A 16,424-nucleotide genomic window follows, 5' to 3' on the forward strand; every position below is an offset into this window, starting at 1 on the left:
GAACACACCTGTTGACAACAGGAGCTATACTTATCCAGGCAATGGCAGCAGCAGTCAGCAACTGATACGCCCATCAAGCCTGTTGCCCATACAGCCTATTAGGCATTGCCTGTTGCCCACCAGCCAATGCATCACCATGCTTCTCCCTTGCTTGTCTACGCTCCATGACCCAGATCTGCTCCCTCTCTTGATGGTAGCTCACCCTTCTTGCTCTCTTCCATGCTGTGTTCTTTGCTTCCCACTCCAATTTCACATGACATGGGGTATCTATGCCTCCCCACAGATCCCCCTCACCATTTGCCTTGGTCTCTAGGACACTCCTACAATCAGGGGGAACTTGCATCTTATCCATCTTTGTCTGGAAGGGCTAATCAGACGTCACAGCTGTTTGAGGAGTGCACCAGCTGTGCTCCTACTGCAGTCCCCCTAGTGGAGTCACCCCTTCTAATTTTCTCCCCCAAATCTCCATGGCCTTCAGACCTTATCACTGAACACATACCTTTTAAAAAAAAAACCTCACCCCAAAAGATATTAATATGATTACATTTACACACACATCACAGAAAGACATGGTCAGTATTTACAAAAAACTATGAAAACTTAAATTATAATTAAGGTTCTTTATAACTCCACATACCCAGTGCTTTAAAGTGAAGAAAATTAGAAGTTAAAGTTCTTCACATCTGCATACTTAGCTATTTGAAAAAAAAAGTATGTATCATTTCAATAAGTGTTCTAAGGCATTATGTAATGGGATATAATCACATTTATCTACTAGATAAACAAACATTCAAATCTTTTTAAGGAAAGCTGAGTGTGTGCATGCACACAAATGCATACAATAAAGAAGGTAGAGGTTTAAGGTCTACATCATATTTTCTGTTATTTGGTATTATATATAAATATTAAACCAAAGTGAGGCACCTTTCAAAACAGCAACTTTCCTTACAAAATGTTTAAAATACTCCTGCCTCTTTGTTGTGTCCACATGCTCAGCTGCCCTTCTCCTGTCTCAAGGTACATATATCTCAGAGAGCAAAGATGGCAACTTCCTGATTCATTGTTAGTTTGCTATTACATGACAAAGATATCCTAATCACTCCATGCAATTAAAGAATAATCTTTTTTAAAACTTTGGTTAAGATAAAATAAAGTATGTCAGATTTTACTTTTAGAATCTTTTAATTGGATTTTCATGCCCCAATGCATCAAAGAGCCTGGTTCTTTCTCCCTTCCTACCCACCCATTATCAATCTTTGTCACAATGTCTCCCTGTTAACCTGCAAATCTGCACTCACTGATCCTGCTGGTTTCTGAGCGACTCTTCAGGAAGTCCATGAGTTAACTGGACTAATAGTATGCAAAACTATTATCAATAAATAGTTGAAAAACCATTAATAGATTAATTGAAATTAAGACACCAATATTTCAGGCCTTTGAGTTGTTTAGAAAGTGACATTCAGCAAAAGGTTAGTTGGTCTGTAAGGTAAGGAGGACATAGCAATAGTACTTACAGGTAGTTTATGATTGAATCCTTTCACTTGAATGATCAAACCATGCTCTCCAGACACCAGTTTATATTCCAACTGAGCAACATTGGCTTCGTATGCCGGTTCAGCAAGGTTGTGAGAAAGGATATTTACAAAAGTCTCAAAAAGTACCATACTGTATGAATGAAGAAAGTGAGGGTGGGAAACAACAAGGGAGAGTGAAAAGAAACAGCCTTAAAGTCAATAGGTTTGACAGTACACAGATAAAAAAAGTGTCCAATAGAAATAAACTATTTCACTGGGCAGCTAAAAACATTTAAAACTTAGAATTTAAAATAGTACAAAAACATTTATTTTTCTACAGAGATTTTTCTCTGGGCAAAGCAAAAACCTGAAACACAGGGTTCTGTATTTCTCTTTATTCAGTAAGCACACAAAGCTACTTAGTAGTTTTTTGAGATTAAATTTAAAATCTTTTTGGGTCAAAAGAAAAACTTATTCAAATTACAAAGTATTTCAGAACAGTATAACAATCAAGCCAACTACTGCAGGATATGTGGGTAAAAACCTACCTGGTATAAATAATGGACTTTTTTAGGCAACATGACAGCTTTCAGTAAAATTTGTTTGTGGAATATTGGGGTAATATAGAAAATTATGTGTTAATGCTATTTGTGTAAAGGCATTTGGGAGACTCACAATTTTATTTAGCATTGGAAGTGCTATAATGGAGAATTAATATGTACAGAATCATAAAATCCAGAGGAGAACAAAAAAAATTTAGGTTTAGAAAACATGACCTACAAGGAAAGGTTGAAAGAATTGGGCATGTTTCGTTCAGAGAAGAAAAGGATGAAGAGGACATGATAACAGATTTCAAATATGTAAAAGGTTGTTATAAAGATGACGGTGACCAATCGTTTTCCATATCCACCGAGGGTAGGACAAGTAGTAATTGGCTTAGTTTTCAGCAAGGAAGATTTAGGCTGGATATTAGGAAAAGCACTGTAACCATAAGAATAGTTAAGTCCTGGAATAAATTACCAAGAGAGGTTGCGGAATCCCCACCATTGGAGGTTTTATGAACAGATTAGACAAACCTGTCAGGTATGATCTAGGTATACTTAATCCTGCCTCAGCACCAGGGATGGACAAGATGACTTCTTGAGGTCCCTTCCAGCCCTACATTTCTGTGATTTCTATGATCTTGAGGTTTGTTTCATTCAAAGGAAGGTCTATGGGTTGTTGTTTGTTTCACCTGAAGACAAATTTTAACTGCTAATGCTATACTACAATTATAGTTGTATCTTGTTCTGTAAGACAGATAAGAGAAAGATAAATCTTTACCTCTTTGCAGACTGCTGTATCAGTGGGGAGATCAGATGGAAACATACGTAAGCTGAAATTTGAACAAGGTTGACATGAGCAACTGTAGAAACAATAAAAAGAACTAGGAGTACTTGTGGCACCTTAGAGACTAACAAATTTATTTGAGCTTTCGTGGGCTAAAGCCCACTTCATCAGATGCATGCAATAGAAAATACATACATCTGATGAAGTGGGCTTTAGCCCATGAAAGCTTATGCTCAAATAAATTTGTTAGTCTCTAAGATGACACAAGTACTCCTCGTTCTTTTTGCTAATACAGACTAACACAACTACCTCTCAAACCTGTAGAAACAATGGCAGCTTCAAACATGTATTTTTTTTCTCCAAACCATTTCTTATCTCCAGTTAATTTTCTATAAACTACATATAAGTGGTTATTCAGAGATGGTATTTTTATCTGTATTAAGTTATCACCTCCAACACTTACTCAATATTATCTTTTTAACTGAAGATTTAATGATAAGCATAAAGTTGTACTTCAGCTTGCAAAACATTGCTTTATATTACAGGATACTTAAGGAGCACACATTTTTGGTGACAACAAATAATACTTATACAGGATAAAATTCCTCAGGACAAATACCATATCTTTGTATGTTTGCATCATGTTTGCTTACGTAAATTAAGTTTACACTTTTCTTTCTAAAACAACCTAAAGATGCTGTACAACAAAAAATATCTATATTATATATATACCCTATTTTAAAAAGCTTCTCACTGAAAATTAAAATGAGTCATGTTTCTGAGCAGAACAGCAAAAATGGAAACAGTTTTCATGATTTATGATTCCAGATCACATTTCCTCAGTTTGCAGGGGGAAAAGAGAAGTTGGTTTGTTTTTTTTAAAAACTACTGGGCCTCCAAACTCAAGTTTGGTTCTTTCCCTCTCAGGTACTGTCACCTGTAAGATGCTTTTGGTGCCAAATTCGGCCCTCAGTTACTCCATTAGAAGAATCAACACCTGTCAAGCAACTATTAAACAGTGGTATCAGAGATACTACAGTCTCTCCCTGAACCTCTTGCTCAAGAAGACTCTCGTGAGAAGGGTCCCTGAAGAGGGACGGGGTGGGGGGTGGAAATAAACTGGAGGGGGTAGCCGTACACCACCGTACTGAGGACGGCGTTATCGCCGACCACACTGGGAGGAAAAAAGAAAGGTGGTTGCAAAAAACTGGGAAAAATCGGATCCAGAAACTAGACTGATAGCTCGCCCTCGGTCGTACCCTCCTTTGACTTTTTAGCTCCTTGCTTGGAGTGGGTTGAGCCTGACCAGGCAGAGGGTGGTGGAGGGTGGCTCGTATGCAGTCTATAGCCCTTGGGCTTTTTGTGCAGCGGGTCCTGCCAGGGCTGGCTCCCTTGCCCCTGGGGTAGCTGTGGTTTGAACTGCTTACGTGCCAGGCCCGGAACATGGAGCCCCAGGGTTTTTAGGGAGGTTCGGGAGTCCTTCAGCCAATGTCATTTGTTGTCCACCTGCTCTGCAAACAGGGCCTGGCCATCGAAGGAGAGGTCCAAAATCGACTGCTGAGCCTCAGAGGACAACCCAGAGAGGAGCAACCAGGACGCTAGGCACATGGAGATGGTGAACACATGGTGCAGGCAGTGGAGTCTGCACATCAGACACCACTTGAAGCGCCGCCCCTGGCAGCAGCTCTGCCCTCATCGAGGATCGCCCGGAATTCTTTACGGGAACCTTACAGGGGGAGGGGGGGGCATTCTCGAACTTGGCCGCGATTTGACAAATATTAAAATTGTAGCAGCAAAGGAGGGCCTGGTGGTTGGTCACCCTCAACTATAAACTAGATGAGGAATAAACTTTCTGTCCAAACAAGTCCAGTCTCCTGGAGTCTTTATTTTTGGAGGCAGCTCCAGATTGCCCCTGATGTTCCCTGTGATTAACTGCCTCGACCACCTGGGAATTTGGGGCAGGATGGGAGTAAAGGTATTCGTGCCCCTTAGTCGGGACAAAGTACTTACGCTCTGCCCATTTGGAAATGGGGGGCAGAGAGGAGGGGGGTTTGCCACAAGGCATTGGATATCTTCAATACCCCTTCGTGGAGGGGAAGGGCCACCCTAGCAGGGGCTGTGGAGGAGAGGATGTCGAACAGGGAGTCTGCTTGCTTCTCCAACTCCTCCACCTGCAGGCCAAGGTTGGATGAGACCCTCTTCAAAAGCTCCTGGTGTGCCTTAGCGTCATCCTGAGAAACCGACTGAGGGGGCTCCGTGATGGCCTCATCTGGTGACGAAGAGGAGGAGGCCGGTACCGCTGGTTCCATGGCATCCATAGGTGGTCCAGCAGGCTGTTCCCCTTGGTCCACATGGACTTGCATGGTCTTATCCCCTGGGGCCTCAAGCACCAGAGGGAGTTGGGTCGTTGAGACCACCGGCCTGTCCGAGGCACCCGACACCGAGCGGGCAGGCTGGAAGGGCTGAGTGAACCCCCATGGGTTCCTAGGGTACCACAGGGGGGTTTCAGTACCGACAATGCAGGCGGCACCGAGAGTCTGGGAGGCTGCCCCATGTGGAGCCTTGCACCGTATTAGAGCCATATCCAGACCGATTGCTCCTTGGTGACCAGGATTCACTGGAGTGGTGAATCCATGCCTGGTGATAATCGTAGTTGCACCTAGAGGAGGACTTGTCCAAACGGAACATGCGCCTCCATGGGGACCTCGGTGACTGGCGGATCCGCGACAGAAGACCGACGATCCACGCCTCGCACTTTGAGGCTGGTACCGGGACAAGGAGCGGGACCTGGAGGTATCACGGGCTGGGCGCCAGGGGGATATCCTCGAATACGGTGACACCCATCTTTATGCATTTTCCCTGTACCCTGAGTTCCCAGGTGTGCTCCATGGTCTTAAAGTGAAGCATCTGATGTTATTGTAGTAGGGGGAATCTGCAAGAATGGAACATCTGTGCAGGGTTTGATCAGTTCCTCTCACCAGCTCAGTGATTGTAGAACACACCGGGGAAATGACAGTAACCTGCCTAGTCTGTGTTGGTTTGGTTTGTAAACTGTTCAAAGCCCTCCATGTAGATCTCAGAGGTGTAATCTGGCATGCTGGACTACAAAGACTCAAGATGACATGTGTCCCAGCAGTTGACAACAATCTCTTACAGTTAACTTGAGGACTTCCCTGAATCTTTGATATTGCCTTATACTCACCCATTTGTCTATACCCATCTGTTGTCTCTTCTCTTATACTTAGATTGTAAGGTTTTTGGGCAGGTACTATCTTTTTGTTCTTTGTACAGCACCTAGCACAATGGGATCCTGACATTGTAATGGCTCGTAGGCACTATGGTAACACAAATAGTATATAATAAAAAGTCCCAGGAAGGGTGAGGTTCCCCTGTAGGAGGGAATACATCATCAAGTCTCTTTAAGAATCTAGCAACCATAGTGTGTGAGAAGAAAAGGCCTTCCCTTAACACACTGGTGGTTTGCTGATATAGATGACAAGTAGACTCTCAAAGAAGAAGCAGAATCCATGAGACTTTAGATGGAGCACATAGTCTAGAATGAGAGATATCTTAGCTTGTGATGGGACCAATTGTTGACTCAATAAATAAGAGGAAAATCCTTTCCATCTATGGGCAAAGCATTTAAAAGTAGAGCTTTTCCTGGAGTGAAGCAGTGTAGTTTTCACCCTCTCTGAACATGACTTGTCTGTGATGATCAGCAAATTATCCTCTATGTTGCCAAAGAGTCTGTCTCTCGATTGGGATAGAGTACTTGTCCACTTCTCTGAGATAGGAGATTTTGAGACAGTGACAGAAAGAGAGGTGATTCTCTGGACAGCTATAACAGGTTTACACACCAGTGTTGTTTGGGTCATGCTGGGGCTACCAGACTGACTTTTGATCTGTCCTTGACTTTTCATTGCACTCTGAGAATGAGGTCTTTTGCTTTACTCCATCAGGAAGGTGTCCATTACTTCGTCTCTGCATGCTTTCATTCATTACAGCGGGCAATAAGGTATTGTCCTGAGATTCAAATAGGTCCACCTTTGGATATGCCCACTTCCTGAAAAGCTTGGAAGTCACTGATGCTTTTGAGGACCATTTATGCTGGTTCTGAGTCCTCCTGCTAAGAGATTCTGCTTACACATTGTTTTCTCTTATCAGATGCAGAGCTATTGGATGAGAAACTAGAGATGGTCACTTTGCTCCTGAGCATATCATCAGAGCTGCTGCTTGAAAGAAGAGGAGGTGAATTGTGTTGAGGAATGATGGAGGTTTTTGTTCTTCTAATGTTGAGGTCTCCTCTGGTAGGCTTGTGTTGGGTGTGATTAGAACCTCCTTTGAAAGTAGTAGGTCTAAAAAGTTGTTGATTAATCCTGCTTTGCAATTGGAAAGCCGACAGGAGGATTACTCCTGAGGGCATTCTGTGCTAAAAAATGAAAAATTCTGCAAGTTTTATTGGTCAATAAATAAATACAGAGGCTCCAGCATGGCAGTGGGGAGCACAGGTCACTGGCTGCACAAAGGTGGGAGATCACCCTGCAGCCTCCCCAACCCAGGGACACAGACTCTGTGGTGAGACTGCACTTGACCCTGACAAAGCACAAGGCCTGGCCTGTCCCAGAAGCACCCTTGCACCTTCTTTTTGCTTCCCTATCAGAAAGTCATTTTTCTGCAGGGAAACAAAGAAATCTGCGGGGGACATGAATTCTGCATATGCACAGTGGCGCAGAATTCCCCCAGAAGTAGAGGATGAATGCGTCTCAGAAGAACTGTAGGGCTGGGGAAGGCCAAAAGATCTAGCTGTGGCCCTGCTGGATATGATCTTCTCAAGTACTTTTACTACGCTTCTCGTTAAAGAGGCTCTGGGATTCTGTAGTCAGGCCTGAGGGGCAGAACCGGGAATATCTTTGGTGTACAAGGGAGTAGCCACGATCTGAAAAGGGGCCTAGGGCTAAGGCCTGGAGAAACAGAAGGGGTTTGTGGGACTTGTATGGGTGAAACTTCTTCAGACACCACACCAGCCTGCTTGGGGCCATGGCCTCCAGTGCTAGAAGCTGTGAGTGCTGCTCTGAGGATGCTGACACTGAGAATCATGTGTCAGAGTGCCAGGTGGTTAAGATTCACAGTTCTTCTTCTTCTTCCTCTTATGTTGAGTATACTCAGTGCTGGAGTGCATACATTTTTCCTTCTGTTCAGAAGGTGGGTCTTTAGAAACATCCTCCAGGGCCAAGAAGTCAGTGCCTGGACCTGATGGGATGGGTCAGTGCCACAGTAGATGTCGCCGACCCTTTAGTAGGGTTTGGGGCAGGAGTAGGTGTCCATTTAGTTGGTGCCATAAAGGCAGTCAGAGGCACCATAGCTGGCTTAGGCACAGGAGTCTTAGTAGGTGCTGGCAGCTCCCCAGCCCAGATTTGAGTTGAAAAGACCTGGAATTCAAGCATTTTACTGAGGCTGGTGCTAACACAGGTGTGAATATCTACTTCTTGGGCCCTGGAGGATGACAGCCTGAGCGCAGAACTAGATCCCTTCTGTCCTCTGCAGTGGTGAAGGAGGAAACGGGACAGTTAGAGGTACACATTTCCTTATAATAACTATGACATGTGAAGTAAGACAATGCATTTAGGAACCTGCATACTCCCCAACAGACACGGCTTGGAAAGAGCATTCCACATGCTCACCATAAGTAGTTAAACACCTACAAAAGTGGGTTTATAACCAAAATGCCAACTGGCACTTAACAACAGTGACATTCTGTGCTGCTTGGGATTTTGGAAAAAAGAGGAGCTACAAGTTCTACCTCTAAACAAATTGCCAGTACTATTTAGGTGCCAGTACTATTGCATAGGAAAAGCTTTGTTTTGCACATTTTGTTTAATACATCAGTGAACGGGGGTTACCTTTGGGGATTTTGAATTTATTGTCCTTCTTGTACCACACACAGCCGTGTTGTGTACTCAGAATTTTGACTGGGTACTCCGTGTCAGGGCAATCAGATGCCTTCAGAGCGAAGTCAGTGGCTAATATAGAAACAGAATATGTGGGTTACTATATTTCAAATCCACAGCCACTGGCAAAAGTGTGCAACTTGCAAAACTGTAAACAAACTGCTCTCCTCTCGTCTATGTCACCATAGTGTATTTAATAGCACACTGCCTTCTGGAACTAAAGGTCATGAATTTAGATCCCATACCAGATCTTTGGCTCATATCCAGTGCCAACCCTGAAGTGAATAACAGATAGGCTAGTGAGTCTCATTCAAGAGATAAGTTCTTCATTCCTCTTTACTTCTGATGACAGATGCAGTTGCTACAAGAGTCTGTGTTACTTTTCCCAAAAGAACCGGGATAACCAAACAACATGGCCTCTCTCAGTAGATGAGATTCTAAGGTCTATAGCTGCATCAAGCTACTCATGAGTGCATCATGGCTGCTCTGTTGGGCTACATGGTCCATGCACTAAGAATATCTTAAAACAGACATTTTCAGATTAAATTTGCCCTAAAATTTAAACTTATTAAAAGCATGCTTTAATAAAAGCTCAGACAAACAAATGATTCCATGTTTTCTCTCTATTCCAAAAGGAACAGTTTAAAACCACACATTCATTTAAAAGAAAAAGATCATTTCTCAGAACCTCCCATTCTGAAAATGAGCAGAATGGGGAAGAGAAACATGACAGAGTCCAACCAAATACTAGTGTCTCACTCACCTATATATTTGTTTTCTTCAGGAAAGTGCAAGTCCTGGTTTAACTGAAAGTCACTGGCCCATAAATCACTCCAATATTTGTCAATATCTGTGAAAGACATGAAATTAGGCTATTAACAGCAGATAGATTTAATAGGGCAGCAGCTACTGTATCAATACCTAGTTGGTGACCACTAGAACTAGATACCTTCCTTCTGATGTTTCTGTCTGCGTGTCTATTTGCAGAATGACTGGAGCTCTTTTCCTGATGCCATTTTGGCTCACCTTCACCCTTTCCTCTTAACACCCCTCTTAAAACTCATTTCAAGCAGAATTAGAAACAATAGTCATGTTTAAAAGTAACTCAGAACAGCGTGCATTAGCATTGCAAGTTACCACATCGTAATCTTGTCTTGACCTGCAATACATGTATTTTCATCACCATTCATTATTTATTTGGGATGGGGAGGAAAGCTCACTACGATCCCTCTTTCTCCTTCATCAGAAAGACTCTGCCCTTCAAGACAGATGGGCTGGACTCAGCTAATGCTAAACAGAAGAGAGTTGCCAAAGCACAAAGCAACCAAGCCATTACTGACTCATAATGAAGTCAGGATCACAGCTGAGACTTCATCCTCCCACTCTCACTCCTGTGTGGTTGCACGTTGCACTGTCACCTTTTTAATGGTCTCAATGAGCACTTTAAAAGATCTCTATATGCTTTAGCAGTTCATTTTACCCTCCACACTGTACTGTGTTCCAAACCATCTCTCCTTTAGATGACATTCTCTTTCACTGGCAGCAGACAACAGAACTAGGTTTGCTCTCAGAGGGCAGAGCTGGTTAAGGACATCAGCGATGATCTACAAAGATAAAGGAATAACAACTCAGTTAAAATGCAACTTTAGCTACTCCTGTCCAACTGTATTTTTAAATTACTCCAAAAGTTCAGAAGACAAAGGACTACAAATAAAATCCTAAACCAAGCAATTAGTTTTCTGCACCCAAAAAGTATAAAAGTGATCCAGTTAATCTAAAAACCTGATTCAATATGCTTAAATTCCCTGTACACCCTCAATAAATAAATTATCCAGCTCAAATATACACATTGAAAGCTATAGTGCTACTTACTTCAGGCTTGTATTCAAGCAGAAGCTGATCGCCTGTCAAAAAGTCCTCCTTACAAAAGATATGTATGTTCTCACAAAGACTTTCAACATAATCAATTGGATCAGCCTGTAAAATGAGTAAAATTGTGTTTCACACAACGGACAACTAAAACTTAACATTTTTTGCTGAGTAGAGCTTGTGTGCTGCATTGCAGAGTTTTGGTTTTGGTTATTGAGTCTAAATGTAATTCATAAACAATTATGCATCATTAGAGGGGCCTTCCTTAAGAAGAAACAATGAAGACATGGTCCCTTCTGACTAACTAGTGATTAAGTAAAGAAAAATAATAAGGTTTGATGCTACTTTTACAAAAACAAAGAGAATAACCATATTATCCTAGCTAGAATTATGGCCTTGTCTATACCATTGGTTGAAACACATATATGCCCCATATTCACAGATAGCAGCTGTCTGTGTTGTTGGTGGGCTTTGTGGGTTTTTTGGTTGTTTTATTAAAGGTGCTAGTTGTACCAGTTGGTGGCCACAGCTGGGGCAAGCTTTATAGTTCACACGTGACTAATGCAGTGAAGGCTACAATAGTTTCTTACCAGTGCAGAGGGGAATCCATAAAATATCATTACTTCTGCGCTAATTCAATGATTTAGCCTAACTCCATCCCACAATTCAGACTGGCCTTACTTTCTGAAGTTACCTATAAGCATTGCTCTCAAAAACAGTACTGAGGAGACTCAGAATGCACTGGTGCAGCCATGGTAGTAAAAAGCACATGGGCATGTTTGAAAGAGTTCTGTCAAACACAGTGTTGCTGCATGAATCCCCACACTATTTAAAAGATAAGCAAGACAATCAACCATTTCATGCAATCAGTGTCCCCACAACAGCTCCCTCACTTATGGCCTATCCTGTGATGTGCTGAGGACATTCACCTCCATTTAAATCAGAGGGAATTGAGTGCATTAGGTCCCCTTGCATGGGGACCCTCTCTGAGCTTCAGTTTCTCTCACCGTTATCCTTGAGAAAAGAAATGAAGGTTACTTACATGTAACCAGAGTTCTTCAAGATGGATTCTAAATGGTCATACTCATGGGATGGGCAGGGAGATGCAACTCAGAAGGGGGAACCTTCTCACAGCAGTACCCATTGGAAAATTCATACACCCTTCCTACTCTTCCCCTTCTGTGTTCCTGAACATTTTGAGGACAAGGCTATAAAAGGGGCACCCTTTGCCATCTCATTTTATTCTTTTAACCTCCTCAGAGTCAGAATTCTATTAGAACTCCAACAAAGGTGGGGAAGGAATGTGAATATACAGAATTCATCTCAAAGAATTCCAGCTACAAGTAACCAATCTTCATTTGTTTGACCATCCTCTACATACTCCCACTCACAGGACAGTTTGGCAAGCTGTACCTCACAAACAAGGTGGGACTCAGAGTCCTGATTGAACAGGAACTGTAGAACTGCTCTACCAAATTAAGTGTCTGATCGACTGTGACATTATCCAGGGTACAATCTGGACTGATGAACAACTGTGCCCCTTCAGTTCTCCAATCTGGGGTGCCTTTTACACTGCTTTGCTGTGAAAGGTACCACTCCTGGTCTGCTCACACACAGTCTCCAGCATGTAAGTTACTCCCAGTTATATCGTAGTAGTGCGATAGCCAGCCACACTTGAATTACACTGCAGAGCAACAGCAGCAAATTCCCAGCCCCAAACTTTCTCCAGAAATGTAAGTCTTGAACTGCCTAGCTCTCTCCTGGACAATACAAGCTCATATAAAGTCTGTCATTTTATTAATAGAAAATTATATGCACAAATCCTGTTATCCCAAATGGAGTTTCCCAAATGCTTCAACCAAACACACTGGTTTAGATAAAACAAGTTTATTAACTACAAAAGGATAGATTGAGTGAATACTAGTAACGAGGGTATAAGAGTCAGAACAGATTACAAGAAAAATAAAAATAAAAAGCATCTAATGCCTAACTTAACCACTGAAGTGAATTCAAAGCGAAGTCTCTCTCACCACATTTCAGCAGTCTAACTGGATGAATCTCCTTCAGTCAGGATCCCTCCCTAAGTCCAATGCTGCTTCAGGTCTTGTGCATGTCGTGGGTAGAGAGGAAGAGATCATTTGAGGTGTCTATTGTCCCTTCTTATAGTTCTTTCTCTTCTTCAAGAAGCATTTCCAGCTGAGGTTCATGAGTTGCATTAGCACTAAATTGAGGTCCCAAGATGGTATTTGGGTCTTTTATAGGCAGTTGCATATTGGCATGTCCCTTCATAAATTTCTTGACTTTGTTTTGTGCCAAGATAGATTTATTATCTGTTAATGCACAGTGGACTATAGTTGCTACATATCCTTTAAAGGAGGAAATAGAAAGACCTGGAAGACTTGAATGAACCAAGTATTCAATAATATAATGTACTGGTGCGCCAATGTTGATCAATATGTTTCTCTCTTATTCACTTCACAAATCTAGTCCTCCTGTGATTGTTGCTGGTTTTCTAATGTTAATATTTCCTGCACTTCTAAAGAGCAAGATTTTCCAAGGACCATTCAAGTCCTATAGCCCATGCAGTCAGGTGGAGTGATTAAGGGTCCAGATGATAAATGTGTTCTCCTGTTGAGTTAATAAGTTCAGTAACACCAGGAGAGGTCTGTATACTCACTGGAGAGCTGAAGAAGTCCGAGTGCCACTGTTGCCATGGCAGTGGTGGGCAACCAGAATTATCCTTGCTCCATCCTGTCTTATCTACTTAATCACAAAATGGATGAGAGGGAAGGGTGAAAAGCATAGAACAGACACTTCCTCAAGTTCAGGAGAAAAGAGTCCAATATGGGTAGATTGATTTTCCCTGCTCTCAAGCAAAACTTGGGACACCTTGAATTCTGTCTGATCATGATCAGATCTATGTCCAGAAATCCCCAAAGGGTGAAGATCTTGTCTATCACCAATTTCTTTAACCACCACTCAAAGTTCCATTGTATCTTTGCTCTGTTGACCCACCCACCACCAGACTGTTGTCACTGTCTATTAAGTATACAGCTACCTGCTGTTGTACTAGATACTCCAGTCCCATAATGTCACTGCTTTCTTGCATAACAAAGAAAAGTGAACCCCTCGCTGTCAGTTAACATAATACATTGCTGTCATGTTGTGTGTGATGGCCTGCATGCAGTACCTCATTCCGATGCAATATGGAAAAGATTTGAGAACCCAATGAATTGTTCTCAGTTCCAGGATATTTGTCCGCAGTCTCCTTTCCTGAGTATTCCATTTACCTCAAACTGTTAACTAGTTGAAATGTGCTCCCCATGCCTGGCTGGAGGAAACGAAGGTGATTGTTTTCAACAGAGCTGGAAGGATAAACATTACTCCAAGGCCACTGGCACACTGAGTCCATGTCAAAGATAGCAGTGTCTCTTTTAGGGTAATCAATCTTGTGAATGTGCTGTCTATAGTTGGTCTGTAATTTAACGCCAGTCAGTGCTGCTGACTTCTCACTCTGAGCTGAGCATAAAGAACAACACAAGTGGTTGAAGACACAAGGCCCATTAAACTTTAAAAGAACATACAGAAGAACCCTGTTTATCTGATCTAATTGGGACCAGGGCCTGATCGGTCAGATAAGCTATTACCAACAGGAGAGTGGGTTTGGGGGGGGGGGGGGAGAAAACCTGGATTTGTGCTGGAAATGGCCCAACTTGATTATCATACACATTGTAAGGCGAGTGATCACTTCAGATAAGCTACTACCAGCAGGAGAGTGGGGTGGGGGGAGGTATTTTCTCATGCTTTGTGTGTATAAAAAAGATCTTCTACACTTTCCACAATATGCATCCGATGAAGTGAGCTGTAGCTCACGAAAGCTTATGCTCAAATAAATTGGTTAATCTCTCAGGTGCCACAAGTACTCCTTTTCTTCTTTCAAAGAATGGGAAAGTGCAATGCTGCTGCACCCTCTAGTGCCCACAGGAGATATCACCCCCTTCTAGACCTGTGTTTGCTGGTTCTCTGGTTAACACAGAGCCAAAGATAACGGATGGTCAGATAAACAGGGTTTTACTGTTCTTTCCAAGTAGGATTTTGATGGGTCACCATTTTGGCAGATAGAAGTTTCAGAAATATCTTCTGGAAGAAATGGTCTGACCTCCTTAGAGTTGAGAACTGCTCCTATAAACTAAATCCACTGTGAAGGTAGCTGAAGAGACTTACAATCATAGAATATCAGGGTTGGAAGGGACCTCAGGAGGTCATCTAGTCCAACCCCCTACTCAAAGCAGGACCAATCCCCAATTAAATCATCCCAGCCAGGGCTTTGTCAAGCCTGACCTTAAAAACTTCTAAGGAAGGAGATTCTATCACCTCCTTAGGTAATGCGTTCCAGTGCTTCACCACCCTCATAGTGAAGAAGTTTTTCCTAATATCCAACCTAAACCTCCCCCACTGCAACTTGAGACCATTACTCCTTGTCCTGTCCTCTTCTACCACTGAGAATAGTCTAGAACCATCCTCTCTGGAACCACCTCTCAGGTAGTTGAAAGCAGCTATCAAATCCCCTCTCATTCTTCTCTTCTGCAAACTAAACAATCCCAGTTCCCTCAGCCTCTCCTCATAACTCATGTGTTCCAGACCCCTAATCATTTTTGTTGCCCTTTGCTGGACACTCTCCAATTTATCCACATCCTTCTTGTAGTGTGGGGCCCAAAACTGGATACAGTACTCCAGATGAGGCCTCACCAATGTCGAATAGAGGGGAACGATCACGTCCCTCGATCTGCTCGCTATGCCCCTACTTATACATCCCAAAATGCCATTGGCCTTCTTGGCAACAAGGGCACACTGCTGACTCAGATCCAGCTTCTCGTCCACTGTCACCCCTAGGTCCTTTTCCGCAGAACTGGCGCCTAGCCATTCGGTCCCTAGTCTGTAGCTGGGCATTGGGTTCTTCCGTCCTAAGTGCAGGACCCTGCACTTACCCTTATTGAACCTCATCAGATTTCTTTTGGCCCAATCCTCCAATTTGTCTAGGGCCCTCTGTATCCTATCCCTGCCCTCCAGCGTATCTACCACTCCTCCCAGTTTAGTATCATCCGCAAATTTGCTGAGAGTGCAATCCACACCATCCTCCAGATCATTTATGAAGATATTGAACAAAACCGGCCCCAGGACTGACCCCTGGGGCACTCCACTTGACACCGGCTGCCAACTAGACATGGAGCCATTGATCACTACCTGTTGAGCCCGACAATCTAGCCAGCTTTCTATCCACCTTATAGTGCATTCATCCAGCCCGTACTTCTTTAACTTGCTGACAAGAATACTGTAGGAGACCGTGTCAAAAGCTTTGCTGAAGTCAAGAAACAATACATCCACTGCTTTCCCTTCATCCACAGAACCACTAATCTCATCATAGAAGGCGATTAGATTAGTCAGGCGTGACCTTCCCTTGGTGAATCCATGCTGACTGTTCCTGATCACTTTCCTCTCATGTAAGTGCTTCAGGATTGATTCCTTGAGGACCTGCTCCATGATTTTTCTGGGGACTGAGGTGAGGCTGACTGGCCTGTAGTTCCCAGGATCCTCCTTCTTCCCTTTTTTAAAGATTGGCACTACATTAGCCTTTTTCCAGTCATCTGGGACTTCCCAGACTTTTTGACGTTTACCATGGAGTCCTAACTTCTTGAAGAGGAAACATGTGTAACATAGGTCTCTGGAAAGGCCATCTTCTAATGAGGCTTTATTGAGCCAATCT

General features: G+C 42.9%; 1 protein-coding gene across 1 annotated transcript in view; it reads right to left on the reverse strand.

Annotated features, from left to right (window-relative positions):
* Window positions 1–16,424, reverse strand: part of LOC125641841 (nardilysin-like) — a 95,378-nt gene that overhangs the window by 31,762 nt on the left and 47,192 nt on the right. The window contains exons 15-20 of the mRNA XM_048862358.2: window positions 10,664–10,768; window positions 10,272–10,395; window positions 9,555–9,641; window positions 8,744–8,863; window positions 2,838–2,889; window positions 1,515–1,665 (exon numbers count right to left, since the gene is read on the reverse strand). Of these exons, the coding sequence (XP_048718315.2) occupies window positions 1,515–1,665; window positions 2,838–2,889; window positions 8,744–8,863; window positions 9,555–9,641; window positions 10,272–10,395; window positions 10,664–10,768 (639 nt within the window). The remainder of the gene's footprint in view (window positions 1–1,514; window positions 1,666–2,837; window positions 2,890–8,743; window positions 8,864–9,554; window positions 9,642–10,271; window positions 10,396–10,663; window positions 10,769–16,424) is intronic.

The sequence above is a fragment of the Caretta caretta genome, chromosome 8, assembly GCF_965140235.1.
Source record: "Caretta caretta isolate rCarCar2 chromosome 8, rCarCar1.hap1, whole genome shotgun sequence".
Lineage (NCBI taxonomy): Eukaryota > Metazoa > Chordata > Testudines > Cheloniidae > Caretta > Caretta caretta.